Raw genomic sequence first — 15,959 nt, forward strand, 5'->3', positions numbered from 1 at the left:
AAAGCCACTCAACAAACCGACGGAAGAATGCCCTTTTATGTTAGGTACTTTAATGTTCGTCTGGTTATGATTGTATCAAATTCATTCAAATATTCTCTTACAAAATAAAAAAAAACCCTATTCCTTGAAGGATTTTTGAGCTTACATTAATTCGGCTTTGATTCAATATTTGTGTCTTTCTCTTGTTTCAATCTTGACTCTCTTAATTAATATATTTAGGCTCTCTCCTGTACTAAGCTAAAGTGACTTTCTAACAGCACATGCGCATTTTTACCCTTTTGTGTTCGTTCACTGATCCTCCAGCTCCACAAACTCTTCATTTTGAGGATTACTTTCAAGTCTTGGTGCTATAAGCTTAAGGCAGAGCAAAATGGTGTTCTCCATTTGATTTCAGGGTATTCTACTCATGTTGCCTTTGCTGTTGGCAGTGTCGCCATCACCATCACCATCGTAGCCATCGCAGCCAGCTGCCTTTGCCTCTGCCCCTGCCTCTGTCTCTGCCCCTGACTCAGCCTCTTGTTCTTTCTCTGGCCCTGTCCATGTCCCTGGCTCTGGCTCTGGCTGTCTCTGGTCCTACGCTTTGCCAACGCATTTTTGTTTTGTTTAGAGCGCAAGTTATGCGGGCGCCAAGGAGGAGTAGCCACGTGGAGATGGTGGGGAGAGGAACGGCGGCAGGGGCATGCTTCTTGGTGCTGAGACAGCAGCACACACCCCGACACATGCCGACAGGTATCGAAAATGTTACCCAAAACGCAGCTGAGCTCTCTAGCACCATCTCCAGCACTAGCTTTAAGGCATTCTGCTCCTGCACCACGTTAATATTCTCCTCTAGAATGCATCATCTCCAGCTCTGCAACTCATCTAGCTTCTCAGCCCCATGGACCCAATTCTTTAACTGCAAAAAGATAGAAAGAAAAGGCGAAGAACTGAAGCTGGCGGCCAAAGTTTGTTAGCAAAGTTGGTCTTTAAGCTGACTTCACCTGACGTCAGACAGCACGCCGGAAGAACCAGCCAAGCAATCACACCACCACCCCATTCGAGCCACACTGGGCCCTGCCTCCTCCTTCTCTCTGACGCCACCCTGCCACACGCACCTTTACACATTTTTCCACTTCCTTTTCGTTTCTCCACTGGGCTCCGACTCCGGCTCCATCTCCTGCCCTGGGCCCAGGTCCGGGTCCGGGTCCGGGTCCGGGCCAAATGAAAAATTGCACACGCGGGAATTTGATTTTAACATGAGAAATAAACACAATGAAGCTGATGGCCCGGCCTGGCAGGCGATGTGGCCCTCGCCGTGGGGCGGTCTATGGGTTGGTGGTGACACTGCGACTGTCATACATATTCCGTCCTCCTCCTTCTGTTTTTGGGCAACTTTAATTTGGAACTTTAATCAATGAAAAGAGCGCGAGTCACTTTCAATGCTTCAGGTACTAATACTGTGGATTTATTCATTGTTCAACTAATTTCGCGTGCAGCGAATACCAAAAATTAGTAAATCATTTAAGGGGAACCTCACATATGAGATGAAGAGTTAAATTTGGCAATGTGCAAGCGATTTCTTCAGCATACTCCATGCGTGCTGTGGCACATTCGAGGCAGATAAGCAAGGGAAGTCAAATTTCTACCCCTTCTAGCCCGGGCTCTCCCTCAAGCCTTTTGCCAGCCCAGCCACCCCTTTCGGATGGTATTTCCCGTTTGTCGCATTCCTTGCCTAATGCTGGAATTTCAATTTTAAAGACTAAACTTGATTACTCAGAGAGTGAGAGAGGCCTCTCGCTGAGCCACTACTGGGGGGATGGGTTTTGCTGCTGGGGGTAGTTCCCTATTGTCTCTCGCATGAATTGCCTTGAAGTTACTTTTAAGGATCAAAGTGACATAAGTTTTGCGCTCCTTCTGCCGTTTCTTCGCTTAGCTCAAGCCCCAGCCCCAGCCCCAGCACCATTCTTCGTCTTCGTCTTGGTCTTCGTCTTTGGCTCCAATTTATTTTATGCCAACAAAAAGTTTTTTAATGTAATTAAAATGGATAATGCCTAAAGTGTGTTTAAACCTAGAGCTATCGCAGCTTTAAGGGGGCTACCCATTCTCATTCCCACTCTCTCTGTCTTTCTTTCTAGTATCCTTCGCGGCTATCTAGCACAGATACACACCAGAACACACACTCTGATACCAACACTGGCACACGTGCGCGCTGTGCCATAAAGTGCTCAAGTTACTTGCAGGGATTACCCACATGCCCACATACCCACATCCACTCGCACCCCCATGCCCACCCTCCGCATTGGAACAGTGTGGAGCAGAAGTTATGGGGCCATTTCTGGCCATTCTTCAGACGATCCTCGGGCCGGACCACAACGCGTATGCGTCATATTGAAGCCAGTTCCACAGTCCAGGCTCAGACCCAGGCTGAGTTCCGGCCGCAAGGAGTTTAGCATTTTCCAATTGCTGCAACTTTTTTAGCTACTGCCGCTTTTCTAGAGAAAAACCAAATTTCCCAACTACACACAAGGACGTGGAAATGGAAGAGAAGGAACAGGATGTGCGGACGGTCGCACAGATGAGGCGGAAGCACGGACAAACAAACGGATAAGAAGGCAGGCAGCAGGCAGCTGAGGGAGGGAGGGAGGCAGGGAGGAGAACAGCGGACGCGGCGCAAGGAGCAGCGAACAAACGAATGAAACAGAACCCAAGAACGAAACGTACATGGAAGATAAGCGCACAGAGTGCGGCACTGATAACGCAGGTCCTGTGCCGTGCCGCCGGGGGGAGGCCAATGGGTGGCGTGGCGGCATGATGTAGGTGTGGGGCCAGGAGGGCCTGGTGAATTTTAACATTTTAGAGAAAATGCGAACGGGAAAATTTCGAACGTCAGGCTAGAATGTTCGAAACGAATTGTGTGTGAGGGCTGCGGAGTGTTGGAGTCGGTGAGAGGGTGGAGATGGAGCTGGAGCTGGAGCTTGATCTGGGGGGGGGAGGGAATGCTCCACACACACACACAGAATAAAGGGGGAGGACTCTGTGTGTGTGTGTGTGGGTAAGTAGTAGCTGCGCTGGAACGAAACAATTTGTAATTTATTTGCGAAGCGTGCGATGTGCGCTGTGCGAAAAGTTGAGGCAGCTGCCAAAGGCGTAGCCCTCGACCATAGGAGAGACAGTAGCTTCAGCTGAAACTGAAACTCGGTCTGGGTCTCGACTGAGACCCAAACTAGAGCTGAGAGCACGCGTAAGCAGATACACAGATGATGTCCTCCCCTCCAGAACACACACACACACACACACACTCAGATAGCCATAGACAAAGGCAGCGCGTGGGTGGTCCCCTGGTCCTGCTGGGTCTCTGAGTGGAACGATGGTGGATGTACTGGCATCCATCCACAGCGAGGGGTTGCTTGCTGGTTGGCTGCTGTTGGTTCACCGCCTTTAAAGACCTTTCAACTTTAAGGCGGAATGCCATCCATAGGTGCAACCTGTAAAAGTACCTTGGCAAACGAGATAATTTCAGATGGTACGACACGGATTTCAAGTAGCAATTCTGAAATTTATTTAATGTACTTTAATGTTTTAAAACTGAATGCTTTACATTTTGAATTTAAGTTTTTAATTAACTTTGTGTGGGTTATGTGAATGCGTCAATGGATGTGTGAGTAAGTGCAGGTTTATTGTTTAATGCTTCACCAGCTCTAAGCATCATTTATAAACTATTTGTATAGGTGTTTATTGTTTAATCAAAGCTGAAGTTTGTTTTACTGGAAGTTATTCTTGCATCACTCAGTCCGGCAGGGCAGGGCAGTATTATATTCGAGTGAGCTATATCTCCAATGCTGTGGGGTCCATTAGTGGCCTTATTAATGGCGACTAAGTGCCGTCTGGGTGTGACTTGGGTGTAAGTTGTGGGGCTAAATAATCTATCTCAAAATGCAAATATCAAGCACATTATAAACCATTATATCCTTTATCCAATATTTAATATATCAAAATTCATCGTTTTCGTTTGCTAATTAGGTATATGGCGGAGAAGAGCCTTTGGGGCTCTGCTAAGTACAAAACTTGTATTGTTATTCGTTCGAGTATTTTTCTATTGTTTGCTTGGAGGGTTGCCTATGTGAACAAAATGGAACCTGGAGTGTGGCCTGGGTCCTTGGGAGGTTACATGCATGCATCTGTGTTTTATTTTGTGGTAACTATTAATCAGTCTTGTATACAAAAGAATTAAAATTATCAAATTGTCTATAACCATGCTACATCGATATATCTTCTCCTCTCCTCGTAGACAGCAGCATTGCCTAGTATTAAAAAAAGCGGTTACTAATACACAAAACCATTTTGTGGGTGCTTGGACTTCGTTACAGATTCACTCTTAACAGCGAGATTAGCTTTCTTTAAATCATATTTTAATTGAAAACTTATTAAATAATCGATATCCTTGTCAAAAAAATATACATGATAAAACATACATATACAGAAGATGCATTCAGCGATAATAAATTAGGAATTAGAATTACAATACGAGACGGATACACACAGTATCTGTTGGTAGAATATATACAGGGGTAGCACATTCGCAGGGGGCTGCAGAGGGTCGTGTAAATGCGTTACTCTCTTTTGTCCCGCTCTGTATTTGCCCCCTACTGGCCAGGGCTGGAAGTCGCTGAAGCCATGCACCGGGGGGCTTCAAACGTTGCCTAATACTCAATAACTTATAGTGATTTCGATTTACATATGTTTCGGGCCTAACAGTTAGAATTTACAATTTGTTACTTGTACACTTAGACGAGGGAAAAGGGCAGGCCGGGGCGGGGCCTGGGGAATCGTGGCGCACAATATCAAAAGGTAGCACGGGCTTCGGCTGGCAACGGGCCGCAAATTAACTCCGGCTGTCGTTGCTCTCGCTGAAGCTCTGCTCGCTGGACTCGCGCCGGCTGCTCACCGGCTTCGCCTTGTACTCTGTGATGAAGACGGTGACGGAGTTGACGGTCACCTCTCGTGTCTGCGCCGTGGAGCGATCAACGTTCTTCAAACGGGCCGGGTATCTTTTGTGGCGCTGCCTGTCGTGTCCACTTCCGTGCCGTGAACTGGAGGCGGATTTACCGTTGGGCATGTTGCCGCTGGCTCCGGGCAGTGTGGCTGCCTGCTGTGCGACTAGCGCCGAGTTCAGGCGAGGCTTTCGCGTGGAGGTTCCTAAGCGGTGTGAAGGGAACGAACGAAGAGAGTGATAGTGAGTGGAGGAGAACATCGTCATTTGACAAGAGCAAAGAAAACAAATTACGCGCACAGCGAACGATTATTCGCCGTCCTTCACGGGTAATTGAAATATGACGCAGCGGCCACATTCGCAGCCGTTGCCACTGTCGCAGCCGCTGTGGCCGCAAATGAAATCGAGGTCACTCACCTTTCCTCACGTCACACATGCGGCACTTGAACGCCTCGGCCGAGTTCCTGTACGTGCAGACGCTGCAGTCCCAAAAGTTGTCTTCAATCACTTTCGCTTGGCGCTTTTGTCGTCGCACGGGCGATGATTTCTTGTCCATAATAGAAACTGCCTGTGGTGGCGATTAAGTGAAATGCAGCTGGGCTGAATTTTCCTTTTCCACCGTTGTTGTTGCTGCCTCTGCTGCTGCTGCTACTGCTGCTGTTGTTGTGGCTGCCGAAACGCAGCGCAAATGCTGGCAATTCTGGGGTGCAGCCTTCTGGCACACACGCACAACTTGCTTAGAAGCGTTTCTTAATGCTACCAACACACATTGGATGGTTAATTAGATCTTATTCGGAGGTTTTTTGTTGTGAAAAAACTTTCTGCCAGTGTGACCGCGGACTTATCCCGTCCGACCCTCTGAAATATATCAAAATATACCGTCCAATTTTAAAAATATACCGTAAATATACTGACTGAAATACTACTTCTATTATAAATATTCCTCAATTTGTATATTCCGTCCAATATTACTAGCTAGAAGGAACGCCCAGCTATGCCCACATAATTGTATACAATTAATGAATCTATTTTGCACTTGACTGGTTGATTTTAAAGTCTTGCTTTTGTTGGATTTAGTCTAAAAAAAGGTTTAAGCGAAGAAGGTCAAATAAAAAAAAAACTTAATAAGACGTAAGAGAAAAATCGTTACTATTGCTTAATTTTGATATTCCGTTGAATAATTCTGAGTAACTAAGACTCTCAGCAATGCTCACATAATTTTATCCGATTAATTAATCAATTTTCTACTTTACTGGCCTAATTTAAATACGTGCTTTTATTTGATTTTGCCTAAAAAAGGTTTTTTTTTGCGAAAAAGGTCAAACAAATAAAACGTAATGAAACGTAAGAGAAAAATCGTTAGTATTGCTCAATTTTGATGTATCTATTGGAGAATAATCGCCGACGAGGTGTTGGTAAGCGCCGGCTGGCCACATCTGGCAGCACTCTCGAAAATAGCGCAAATATTCAACAAATATTATGGTTTTCATATTGTATTAAACATTATTTAAGGCTAGGTAGCAGCATAGTGACGATGCACGTCGACCTACGCCAACGCGGTGCTCTTAGATGGTGCGCCAAAGGCCAGGCGACAGCAACAAGAAGGTAAGCGGCGGTGGCTTTTGTTTTTTTTAAGGTTAATATATTCATTTGCAAATAACTAGGCAAACTGCTGAGATAGCAGCTCTTGTTTGTGTTATATATGTAGTAGGTACCACCAGATCACATCTCATCGTAGTCTTATCTTCATTTCAGTCCGTTGGGACTATATGCGCCGAGGAAAGTGTTGCACTTGCGACAGTAGTGATTGCCAGTGCGGCAACTGTTCATGCAGTAGGGCACAAAGCAGGCAAAACAGCACCACCTGAGCGAAATGAGAATGTTTAATACGAATGCGCACACGGAAGCTATGGATTTCGGACTCACCCCACCAGGCATAAAAGTCCAGCTCCCATATGCGTGCGCGAATTGGCCGTGTGGGTCATACGCGTGGTCTTCTGGGCCCCGCAGGCCGGGCACAGTACTCTGCAGGGATTTGGACCCAAGTTCATTGTGTCTGCAATTAGGCAGCCATGACGTCAGAGATGGCCTAACAAAATAGTCAAGAAATTACTTACCCATTTGGACAACTGTCGGCTGTGCTGGTTGCTCATACTCGTATACCACATGCGGCGGTTGTTGGGTGACTGCAATTGCTGGTATTGCTGGAACAGTCACTGCGTTTGAGCCTATTGCCACATCGTACGATGGCGGAGCCTCCACAGGCACCAGCTCAGGTCCAACCGACTCCCTGGTTGGCGTCGGCGTCGGTGACGGTGCGCTGGGCGTGTTGAAATCCACCTGCGGATAGAGCATGGCCCGCTTTTGATCCATTGCCGTCGAGTGCTAAGTTCAGCTTTCAATTGTTTGCAGGTAAGAGATTCAAGTTCTTCCACTTCTATATTATATACATATATATGTGGTTATGCCTGTAGTGTATGTGTAATCCCAACTTGGTTTTTGTTTACTGTGCGAATTCACAGATTGGCGTCGCTGGTCGTCTCTTCCGTTTCGCTCTCTGCCATCTACTGCCTACAGATTCAAGTTTTGGCTTAGATCGCTTCACAGAGCGAGCTTAAAAGCTTTCGGAGGGCGGTTGGGCAACCTTTTCGGCAATTGCAAAACGAAAAATATCTTTGAAATTGTACAAGTTTTTAGCTTGAAGCTTTATCTAATGCACACAATGGGATGTATACTCAACCTATCTCACGTACAAGCATAGGATGTGGCCACAGATACAGTAAACACTGGTTGACGACCATCAACAGTTTATTATCTAAGTATTTTATAAATGTGAAGCATGAAAAGAGCGACGAAACAGATACAGAAGGCCATCAAAAGCTCATCTCCAGATCATAGTACCCGGCCTCCCCACATCCGCCTCATTTGCGCTGGTAGCTGCCAAGATAGTGGTCGCACATGCCACAGTAGTGGTTGGTGTTCATGCAACTGCCAATGCAGTACGGCAGGCACACACAGCAGTAAAGCCTGTAATAGGAAGATATCAGATTACCGCAGCAGAAGCAGAAATTAGCCAGCATTACTCACTGGAAGAGGCATAAAATCAGGGCAATCAGATGGGTGCGCGAGTTGGGCCGATAGGAGACGCGGGTGCGCGCGTAATTGTGACAGTAGGGACACTGGATGTCCATGGGCTCTGGGCCGTAAATTGATCCAGGAACCACCACCACTGTATGCTGGGCCGGAGCTGCAGTTGGGGCTGGCGTCGCTGCGGGTCCTGTGGTGAGTGCCGGAGAGGATGTGGCCTGATCGTAGCTCGGAGGTGACGGTGTCAGCAGCTGCTGGTGCTCGACGAGGGCTTCTCCTGTACCCTTCGAGGCCTCCAGTGGAGCGGCTGGATAAACGGGTTCCATATTGATTTTCGGGGTGTGAATGGACAAATGACTCGTCGGTGAACGTCAAGGCAATGGAACGCACCGAAAAATTGTTGACTCGTATCGCTTCTTATCAATTAAAGCCGTTTAGTGGTGGAAAAGCTTTCTGGCCCGTCTGTTTACACTATGGGGAAAAATGTCTTTCGTCTGTCGACACCCAGGCAAAAATGTTCGCACTCGTATATGATATGTGATGATGTGATGGGATCGGGTCGGTTTGTTTATTCGGAAAGTATCGATCCCCATAGCGACTAGTCGCTGCTGTAGACGCCCACGAACTTGTTGCAGTTGCCGCAGAAATGGTTGGCATTCATGCAACTGGTAGCGCAGTAGGGCAGGCAGGCGAAGCACCAGAGGCTGTTTACGTGGACCAGTTAAAGATTAGATAACCAAGACAAAAACGACATTAGATCTTACCCAATGATGCAGAGGAGGGCGGCCATGCAGTGGGTGCGCACACTGGGCGCATATTCGACGCGGGTCAGCTTCTGGACATGGCAGTGGGGACAGGTAATGAAGCTGGCGTCAGGACCCACAGGCAAAGCAGCTTGGTCTGGAAGAAATCATGGCCTCAGCCCGGCTTGGACAGAGAAATAGATGCCACAATAGGCCACTCACGCTGAATGATCACCACGGGTGGTGGCGCACCCTGGAGCTGAACTCTGACGGGAGCTGGACCCGGAACATGTATGGCCTGCTCGTAGCTTGGGGGCTGCGGCTGGTACGGATAGCCACCGGCTCCAGGCTGTGGCTGATTGTACTGCATTTCCGTTTGATGGTCGACAGAGAACTGATTTCAAACGACGAACTTTCGCGCAACAAATTTACCACAACAACAGTGCTTTTGGCCAAAAGCTCTGCTTTCCTGCTAGCTTTTGCACTGTCTTATCTATGCGCTGCTTGCTCGGCTCAGCTAATTTTAGAGCTTTTTCTCTTCCACCCGTTTTATAAGACAGAAACAACAAGTGGAATAACTTTAAAGAAAGCGGAATAATATTTGATCGTAATTAATATTTGATCATATTGGCTATCTGAATGTTCGTGAGTATACTCGTATATGCATGTATATATATATATATATAATATTCTATTCCTTTAACATATCTTAATTACGTCCATCCAGCCGCAGGATCGGCATGTATGACCCTGCTTATACATGCCCGCTGGAATATATGGCCGACAGAAGCATAGTTCGCTGAAATGAATTCACGGGAATATTATTATTCAGATAATACCAGGCGCACACCGAATTGCTTACACCAAATTCTTCTTTAGTTTCTTCCATCCCGAGCGACTAGTACGGATTTCCAACTTAACGGCCGTTGACTTGCATCTGGGACAGCATTCGATTGGAATACGGTGATACTTGTGGTGAATCCGGTACTTTGCCATCCTAGCAGCAATCACATTAGCTCTTATCTCCTTCTTTAGGTTTTCACGCCAGTCGACAAACAACGCAACAAGTGCCGCCGGGCCGTATTGTGGAAGCAGTTTGTACGGCATTCAGTTCGCGAATGATGCCTGAGCACACTCTGATTCCGATAAAATAGCAATGCCCAGGTTCAGCTCAAAAATAGAGCTCTGCGGGGGAGTTAGCTCTGGATGAGGGTACAGCTTTATTGACCTTATCAGAGGCTGCAGACGCACTTTTGGATAAACGAAATCCAGTTTTCCGCACTTTCAAACAGCAGTTGAGACGTCACACAGAGAACTGATTCCTGGACCATAAGCTCTAGAGTTTGTATGTGCAACATGCATCCTGTCCCTGTGTGCAACTGTGCAACAATGTTGCTATCAGCTTCATTAACAGGTTAGCTTTTCATCCCGGGAATTAAGTAGAATACACACATATGTACATATATATACACATTTTTCTGGGCATACATTTATTTTCGGAAACTTATGTGTTGATTTCAATAGTTTCACTATTTTAGGATAATATGTAGTATCTTCATTTAAACTTAGAAAAAGTCAATCCTTTTCCCATTTTCGGATCTTGTCTGTCAGTTCTAGATTTTGGAATGGTTGGGCACCTTTGAGAATCTTTCTGGGACTGCGTTTTGCAAAATGATCTTTTATACTCTAATCCCAATCGTCCGAACTGTTGGAAGATTCGTCCTCGGATAACTCACTCAGACGCAATTAAATAATAGTTGTTATTTGATAAAAATATTTCAAAATGTACCCCATCTTAAATTCCCATACCTACTGATTGCACATGCGTTACGCGAAGCGTGGGGGCAGCGGTGCAGCTGGAGGAGGTTGTGGAATATTTAGGCCTGGGCGTAGCAGGAGGAGTGACAGCTTTTGGCAAAGGCCCTGGACATTTATATAGCTATCACTGTATGTTGCAGTTGAGGTCTGCTCGAAGCTCTGGTTTTTTATACATTTGGCAAAATTGTAAGGCATTGTATAAAATTATTAATTCAGATACGAATGTAAACCATTACTCTACACCGCAATCATGACCTCTGATTTATTCTTTAAAATGTACAAGTTACAAGTCCCGGCAATGTCATTTTCTTCCGGATAAGTCATGGAGCAACATGTGGCTGATGACTCCTGATGCAACAGTTCTATCAACATTTCTCCTGCTGCAACAACTCTCTCAACACGTTGCTGGTTGCTCTTGATGCAACAGTTCTCTCAACAAAAATGTGCCACCAGTTGCGGAAAGCTTTATCAACGAGTCCCTCTCTCTCTCTTCCTTTTAAGTGTACCTCCTGAAAATTATGCCTCAGATATACATAGATATAATTTTATAATCCCCTTCACATTTGGCAAATATTCATATTTTCGTTATTTCTGTTGGGATCCTGATTTTGACCAATTACTCCGTTTCTACAGCCATAACTTCATGAAATCTAATTAGTTAAAGAACTCTTAAAATAATAGCCATCTTTCTTCCTTTCTTTTCCATTCATGATTCGATTCCTGTAGTCTTTTTGCATTCATAGCTGCATCTTTTCGAAGAACTGGGTGAAGAGGTCCGCCAGCCGCACGACCGGCACTTAAAGATCGTTTTATATCGAAAACGAAAGCAATAGAGGGGCCTGAAATGCACTCCATGAAATAATGAAATTCAGTATTCTTACTCTTTAAATACTCACGATAGACTGGCCCGAAGTTTCTGCCACCATCTTAGCCTTGAATGTCGTTTACCGACCATTGGGGCTGCATCGCAGTGGGGGCAGCTGTCGTCACCACACTCTTCCGGCGCAGGTTCTGGCGGCGGACCCGGAGCTTCCGGCGGCTGAGTGAGACTTCTATAGACTTCTTGCGAGCGCATTTTCCCTGCAGGTCTTCTCCGAGCAAACATCGTTTCGGTACTGAGGCTGCAGCCAGCTCTGGTCTGCGTCATTTTTTTAATCTCAGTTTCCGTTTAAGTCCCCCGAATACTTAGAAGTCCCGGGAGACCAGCTGATAAGTCTTGAACGGAATGCTAGCGAGTGCTTTTATTCATAAACAATTTCACAATATATAGTATGTGTATATATAATTTTGATTGTGAATGAATATACAGGAAAAAATACAAAAAAAATCCTCCCGAATCTAGTTGCTGTAGGACCCCAGGTAGGCACCACAGCTGCTGCAATTGTGCTTGGCCGTCTGGCAGGAATTGGTGCAGTAGGGAATGCAGACGCAGCATATGCCCCTGCCAAGGAAAGGATTAGTCCCGGATGTCCCTGTTTCGATTGTGTTTAACCTACCCCAACAGGCAAATGCCGACAGCCAGAAGATGTGTTTTCGTGTTGGGCTCAAAGGTGAGGGCCGTCTCCCCTCGGGAGCCACAGCTCTGGCATGTGGCCATAGCCGGAATATCGCCCAGCACATTGGGGGCTGCGCGACGAATTGAGAAGATTTGAATATATGTACTCCAGGAATCCTTCAGGTGTCGTACTTACCCTGCATTGTCACAGCAGCCGCTGGCTGGACAACCACCTGATGGGGAACCTCTGGCATATCAAATTGGCCGTATTCTGGCGGAGCGGTGCCCTTATAATCCATTACTGTGCTATGGCTATTTCCGTTGGATGTGTGAAGCGCTCGGTGTTCGGGCCGGAACTGAAGTTCTAACTACGTAGCTGTCCAACGGAAGGTCTCGTCAATTCGGATTTTACAAGTGAATAGTATGTCTGCGTATGTATGTATGTTCGTATGTGGGCGAGAGGCCGCGATAGCGTCGCTATCAAAGTGCTGAAATTTGTGGGTTTATACTTGGCTCTGCCAAGTTTTATGTTTTTCTTGATATTTATGAAACAAAGATTAACTGGAAGCTTTTCCAAGGAACCGATTGCAGTGGCTGCAGTAGTGGTCCACGCTCTGGCAGCTCTTCAGACAGTAGGGCAGCGGCACCAGGCAGAGAAGGCTAAGAGCAGAGGGTGGAATGAATGGAAGGAAAGACGGCATCCCCTGCCGATGCCCGACACTCACCCCGTCAGACAGAGAGCAAAGGCAAAGGCATGAGTGTGCTTCGTCACTCGGGGCTCCAGACGGGACTCCATCGTGGATCGGCAATGGGGACAGCACAGGATCTGGGCCACAGGTCCCAGCTTGGACTGTGCCTCCCCTGTAGCAGGGGGAAATCTGATCAATAGAATCATTTCTACAATCACCCCAACACTTACCATTGGCATTGATCACCAAAACCGGGTTTTGCTGCGTTCCTGGAACAAGTACAGGCTCCGGTGACGCCATATAAGGGTAGGCTGTTCTCTTGAGGTCCACGTCCATGGCTGAGTGCTCAAATAGGAGCGGGCCTGGCCTTGCTTTATATCTGCGGCCACGTGTCACCTGCTGGCCATGACGAAGAACCCTCCATTACCACTAATATCCACCCATTTGGGGGCACTCCAATTTGCGACGCGTGGCCTTGAGCTTACTGTAATGGTTTCATATGAACGGACATATATAAACGTATGGGGCGAGAATGGGCGTAATCGTAATGTAGGTTAGGAGAGTATTCAATTTTAGATATTCCCGTGATATTTTTGAAACGTTATCAACTGGTGATTTTATTGTTGCGCTGTGGAACAAAATAAGCTCAATCTTACACTAAAATATTTTGCTTAACATCAAAATGCTGCGTAAGAATAAATGCTTGTGCGAGGCAATGATATAGGTTAAATATACAAAAGTACTATCAATATTTAGAAAAAGTAGCGTAGCATTCCGGCATGGCTGCTGGGGAGCAGACCAGAGAGAGCCTGGCTTCCACTCAACGCTCGTAGGATCCAATGTAGGCGTTGCAGGAGGGGCAGAAGTGTGCCGTGTTGCGAGCACATTCCGTGCAGTACAGGCAGCACGCGCAGGGAAAGAGGCTAATAGAGAATGAAGATAATTGGGCTTAATGGATTGCGGTATTTGGTTCGATCCCACTTACCAGGTCAGGCACATGATCAGCGCTATCAAGTGCGTCTTGGTCGAGGCCTTTGGCTCGGTGCGCGTGGTCACGTTCTGGTGGCAGCTGGGGCAGATCAGGTTGCTGGGCTCTGGACCGACGGGTGAGGACATGATGCTGATGATACTGCTGCAAAAAGCGCAGGCAGACCCAACTGATTATCGATTGCTGCACCGACCTTGAGTCCCGTGGGGACAACTACTGGTTCGCGTGCAAGTGGAGTTGGACATGAAACATGAATTAATTTCGGAATTCCACAGAGACCCTCTATAGCACCCGGTGGAGATTATAATTGCATAGAAGCGACACATGCATACAAGTTGCGCGCGACCTTATCTCTATTAATTTCGTGTTGAAATTTACTCGAAAACTTTTTAGCGCCAGTCGACTTCCTCTGATGTCATCCATCCACTTGCCGCAAGAGACCGAATAGAGACCCTTCCATCTCCTCTGATGTCAGATGGCGGAGCAAACTCGAAAGTATGCCTTGGATGCCGTCATTCTCTTCAGTGCTCCTCATCTCCATTGCTACCCTTTCTAAGCAATCACCACGGACAAGACGGCACTAGTACCTTGCCAATTTTGTTTGCCCTCCCTCCCAAAGTCAACAAAAAAATCTATTTATATTCAGACTCGGCCCGACGTTAGTATCATCATTAGGCCAAGGGTGTGTCCAGCCACAATGCTTACCGCCCTCACAATCTCTTCACTTGACCAGGCAGGCCTATGCGTGTCTTGGTTCAGTTACTCCTGGCGGAGCGAGGAACAATGCTTTGAATTGTGGCCGGGGCGACACCTCAAGACAAACCATACCTAATCTATTGTACAAAGCACTGAACTCTGGTTGAGATGTTGACACAGCTTCTAAAGGTATCGTATATACTCACAAGCTTATAGGTGTCTTATCAATCACTCAAGAAGAAATTTGCGGAATAATCCGAATTCAGTTGCCGCCAAAATGGAAATGATTTCAAATTCGCAAGTGGAAAACCGGGACCCGCACATGGCCAACACGAATGACAATCGGTAGTAGCCGGCAGCACGCCACATGTTGCAGCAACAATGTTGCCAATGTAGCGTGCAGGTGTGGGATAGCTGTCGTTTACCCATACTAGTATGAAGAGATTTCGTGTGCACCTCTAGCTATGCTCTGACTAAGCTCGCCGGATTGTCGGGGTTCGTTCTACTCTCTCCTATCACATACTGACACACACTCGCATAATGTTTTAGGTGCACATTTAAAAATTAAAAAAAAAAGAAGAACCAAACATAAAACTAACAACAGAATCCAGGTTTAACCGGAGCAAGGAATTGGTTATGGGACTAACAAGTTGGTTGTGGAAAGTGTGGACATACTTATCAATTACTCTACTCAAATGATGAGAAACTCCGGTGTTAGTGAGAATCTCTATCTTCTCTACCCTCCCAACCTATGCTATACAGGTAACCTGACCGTATAGACCCTTGAATATCGTTAAACAGTTATCATCCCACCACCTTGATCATGCCTTTCTGAGGACGGACTCCTGAATTTAGAACATATTATGGTTGTACTTCAAAATCAATATCATTATATATATATTTCAATAAATCCCTAATCATATAATTAAATTCTTGGAGGGGGGTTTTCTTAACTTATAATTAAATTCATTTTTTTTGCTGTGTCTCGATAGCTTAATATATGTATATGTAAAGAATTGAGAAGAAATATTAGGAAAAATAAAGATTTAAAAATGACCATCATATATGGGTAACAGATTCTAAAGGGGTGAGAGGTACCAATACATTATGGTTACGGATATATAAAGGTGATATCAATAGAAAAATATATGTAACACGCAGGTTACTTCCCAGCTCAGTGCATATATGTAGTACTTGTTCTTATTTACAAACTTACAGCGCTTTTGGTAGGCTAGTACCGTTTATTCCATCCGTGATCGTTGAGCTCAATGATGACGTTGGTGTATACTTCTAAGGAAAAGAAAAGATATTTAATACGAGTATATATGCACGTGAGCGTACTAGAGTGTACTGCTTTGTAATCTCAAGAAAAATTAATGTTGCTCTCATACCCATTAGTTTCCAAAAACCATTATGTTGGCTGGATTACATAACTAACTATAAAACTGTATACATCGTGTGACGAAAGAGAATG

The 15,959-nt window shown here is 45.9% G+C and overlaps 7 protein-coding genes and 1 long non-coding RNA gene across 8 annotated transcripts; 1 reads left to right on the forward strand and 7 right to left on the reverse strand.

Moving 5' to 3' along the window:
* Positions 1–3,535: 3,535 nt before the first annotated feature.
* On the reverse strand, positions 3,536–5,827 carry LOC108160635 (YY1-associated factor 2). Its single transcript, XM_017294764.2, has 2 exons — positions 5,387–5,827; positions 3,536–5,175 (listed from the first exon to the last, which is right to left on the reverse strand). Exons 1-2 carry the CDS (start codon positions 5,523–5,525, stop codon positions 4,862–4,864), a joined length of 453 nt encoding a protein of 150 aa, XP_017150253.1. The 5' UTR covers positions 5,526–5,827; the 3' UTR covers positions 3,536–4,861.
* Positions 5,828–6,309: 482 nt separating this feature from the next.
* On the reverse strand, positions 6,310–7,525 carry LOC108160492 (lipopolysaccharide-induced tumor necrosis factor-alpha factor homolog). Its single transcript, XM_017294528.2, has 3 exons — positions 7,087–7,525; positions 6,896–7,025; positions 6,310–6,833 (listed from the first exon to the last, which is right to left on the reverse strand). The coding sequence occupies exons 1-3, from the start codon at positions 7,340–7,342 to the stop codon at positions 6,716–6,718; spliced, it is 504 nt and encodes a 167-aa protein (XP_017150017.1). The 5' UTR covers positions 7,343–7,525; the 3' UTR covers positions 6,310–6,715.
* Positions 7,526–7,744: 219 nt separating this feature from the next.
* On the reverse strand, positions 7,745–8,622 carry LOC108160493 (lipopolysaccharide-induced tumor necrosis factor-alpha factor homolog). Its single transcript, XM_017294529.2, has 2 exons — positions 8,057–8,622; positions 7,745–7,996 (listed from the first exon to the last, which is right to left on the reverse strand). Exons 1-2 carry the CDS (start codon positions 8,380–8,382, stop codon positions 7,891–7,893), a joined length of 432 nt encoding a protein of 143 aa, XP_017150018.1. The 5' UTR covers positions 8,383–8,622; the 3' UTR covers positions 7,745–7,890.
* LOC108160494 (lipopolysaccharide-induced tumor necrosis factor-alpha factor homolog) lies at positions 8,513–9,246 on the reverse strand. The gene is made up of 3 exons (XM_017294530.2): positions 9,022–9,246; positions 8,821–8,956; positions 8,513–8,760 (listed from the first exon to the last, which is right to left on the reverse strand). The coding sequence occupies exons 1-3, from the start codon at positions 9,167–9,169 to the stop codon at positions 8,655–8,657; spliced, it is 390 nt and encodes a 129-aa protein (XP_017150019.1). The 5' UTR covers positions 9,170–9,246; the 3' UTR covers positions 8,513–8,654.
* A 108-nt stretch (positions 9,247–9,354) lies between these two features.
* Positions 9,355–10,264, forward strand: LOC117188027. The gene is made up of 2 exons (XR_004472425.1): positions 9,355–9,444; positions 9,527–10,264. It is a non-coding gene; the product is annotated as an uncharacterized LOC117188027 (long non-coding RNA).
* Positions 10,265–11,842: 1,578 nt separating this feature from the next.
* Positions 11,843–12,484, reverse strand: LOC108160495 (lipopolysaccharide-induced tumor necrosis factor-alpha factor homolog). Its single transcript, XM_033391169.1, has 3 exons — positions 12,309–12,484; positions 12,114–12,243; positions 11,843–12,058 (listed from the first exon to the last, which is right to left on the reverse strand). Exons 1-3 carry the CDS (start codon positions 12,409–12,411, stop codon positions 11,956–11,958), a joined length of 336 nt encoding a protein of 111 aa, XP_033247060.1. The 5' UTR covers positions 12,412–12,484; the 3' UTR covers positions 11,843–11,955.
* A 185-nt stretch (positions 12,485–12,669) lies between these two features.
* On the reverse strand, positions 12,670–13,137 carry LOC108157975 (lipopolysaccharide-induced tumor necrosis factor-alpha factor homolog). The gene is made up of 3 exons (XM_017290121.1): positions 13,032–13,137; positions 12,838–12,973; positions 12,670–12,772 (listed from the first exon to the last, which is right to left on the reverse strand). The coding sequence occupies exons 1-3, from the start codon at positions 13,135–13,137 to the stop codon at positions 12,670–12,672; spliced, it is 345 nt and encodes a 114-aa protein (XP_017145610.1).
* On the reverse strand, positions 13,138–14,881 carry LOC117188026 (lipopolysaccharide-induced tumor necrosis factor-alpha factor homolog). The gene is made up of 3 exons (XM_033391170.1): positions 14,692–14,881; positions 13,787–13,933; positions 13,138–13,724 (listed from the first exon to the last, which is right to left on the reverse strand). Exons 2-3 carry the CDS (start codon positions 13,915–13,917, stop codon positions 13,622–13,624), a joined length of 234 nt encoding a protein of 77 aa, XP_033247061.1. The 5' UTR covers positions 13,918–13,933; positions 14,692–14,881; the 3' UTR covers positions 13,138–13,621.
* Positions 14,882–15,959: the final 1,078 nt, after the last annotated feature.

This window comes from Drosophila miranda, chromosome 3 (assembly GCF_003369915.1).
Source record: "Drosophila miranda strain MSH22 chromosome 3, D.miranda_PacBio2.1, whole genome shotgun sequence".
Lineage (NCBI taxonomy): Eukaryota > Metazoa > Arthropoda > Insecta > Diptera > Drosophilidae > Drosophila > Drosophila miranda.

Excerpts from the sequence above, each read along its gene's own strand:
- LOC108160494 (XM_017294530.2), bottom strand. The coding sequence starts at position 9,169 with ATGCAGTACAATCAGCCACAGCCTGGAGCCGGTGGCTATCCGTACCAG. Across the intron at positions 8,957-9,021 it reads ACCCGTGGTGATCATTCAGC|ACCAAGCTGCTTTGCCTGTG; the intron begins GTGAGTGGCCTA and ends GATTTCTTCCAG. Across the intron at positions 8,761-8,820 it reads GCCCTCCTCTGCATCATTGG|CCTCTGGTGCTTCGCCTGCC; the intron begins GTAAGATCTAAT and ends CCACGTAAACAG.
- LOC108160492 (XM_017294528.2), bottom strand. The coding sequence starts at position 7,342 with ATGGATCAAAAGCGGGCCATGCTCTATCCGCAGGTGGATTTCAACACG. Across the intron at positions 7,026-7,086 it reads GCCGACAGTTGTCCAAATGG|ACACAATGAACTTGGGTCCA; the intron begins GTAAGTAATTTC and ends GCCTAATTGCAG. Across the intron at positions 6,834-6,895 it reads GGACTTTTATGCCTGGTGGG|GTGGTGCTGTTTTGCCTGCT; the intron begins GTGAGTCCGAAA and ends CATTTCGCTCAG.
- LOC108160495 (XM_033391169.1), bottom strand. The coding sequence starts at position 12,411 with ATGGATTATAAGGGCACCGCTCCGCCAGAATACGGCCAATTTGATATG. Across the intron at positions 12,244-12,308 it reads GGCTGCTGTGACAATGCAGG|CCCCCAATGTGCTGGGCGAT; the intron begins GTAAGTACGACA and ends TTCGTCGCGCAG. Across the intron at positions 12,059-12,113 it reads GTCGGCATTTGCCTGTTGGG|GGGCATATGCTGCGTCTGCA; the intron begins GTAGGTTAAACA and ends TTTCCTTGGCAG.
- LOC108160635 (XM_017294764.2), bottom strand. The coding sequence starts at position 5,525 with ATGGACAAGAAATCATCGCCCGTGCGACGACAAAAGCGCCAAGCGAAA. Across the intron at positions 5,176-5,386 it reads CATGTGTGACGTGAGGAAAG|GAACCTCCACGCGAAAGCCT; the intron begins GTGAGTGACCTC and ends CACACCGCTTAG.
- LOC117188026 (XM_033391170.1), bottom strand. The coding sequence starts at position 13,917 with ATGTCCTCACCCGTCGGTCCAGAGCCCAGCAACCTGATCTGCCCCAGC. Across the intron at positions 13,725-13,786 it reads CTGATCATGTGCCTGACCTG|CCTCTTTCCCTGCGCGTGCT; the intron begins GTAAGTGGGATC and ends ATTCTCTATTAG.
- LOC108160493 (XM_017294529.2), bottom strand. The coding sequence starts at position 8,382 with ATGGAACCCGTTTATCCAGCCGCTCCACTGGAGGCCTCGAAGGGTACA. Across the intron at positions 7,997-8,056 it reads CTGATTTTATGCCTCTTCCA|GCTTTACTGCTGTGTGTGCC; the intron begins GTGAGTAATGCT and ends TTCCTATTACAG.
- LOC108157975 (XM_017290121.1), bottom strand. The coding sequence starts at position 13,137 with ATGGACGTGGACCTCAAGAGAACAGCCTACCCTTATATGGCGTCACCG. Across the intron at positions 12,974-13,031 it reads TTTGGTGATCAATGCCAATG|GGGAGGCACAGTCCAAGCTG; the intron begins GTAAGTGTTGGG and ends CCCCTGCTACAG. Across the intron at positions 12,773-12,837 it reads TTTGCTCTCTGTCTGACGGG|CCTTCTCTGCCTGGTGCCGC; the intron begins GTGAGTGTCGGG and ends CTCTGCTCTTAG.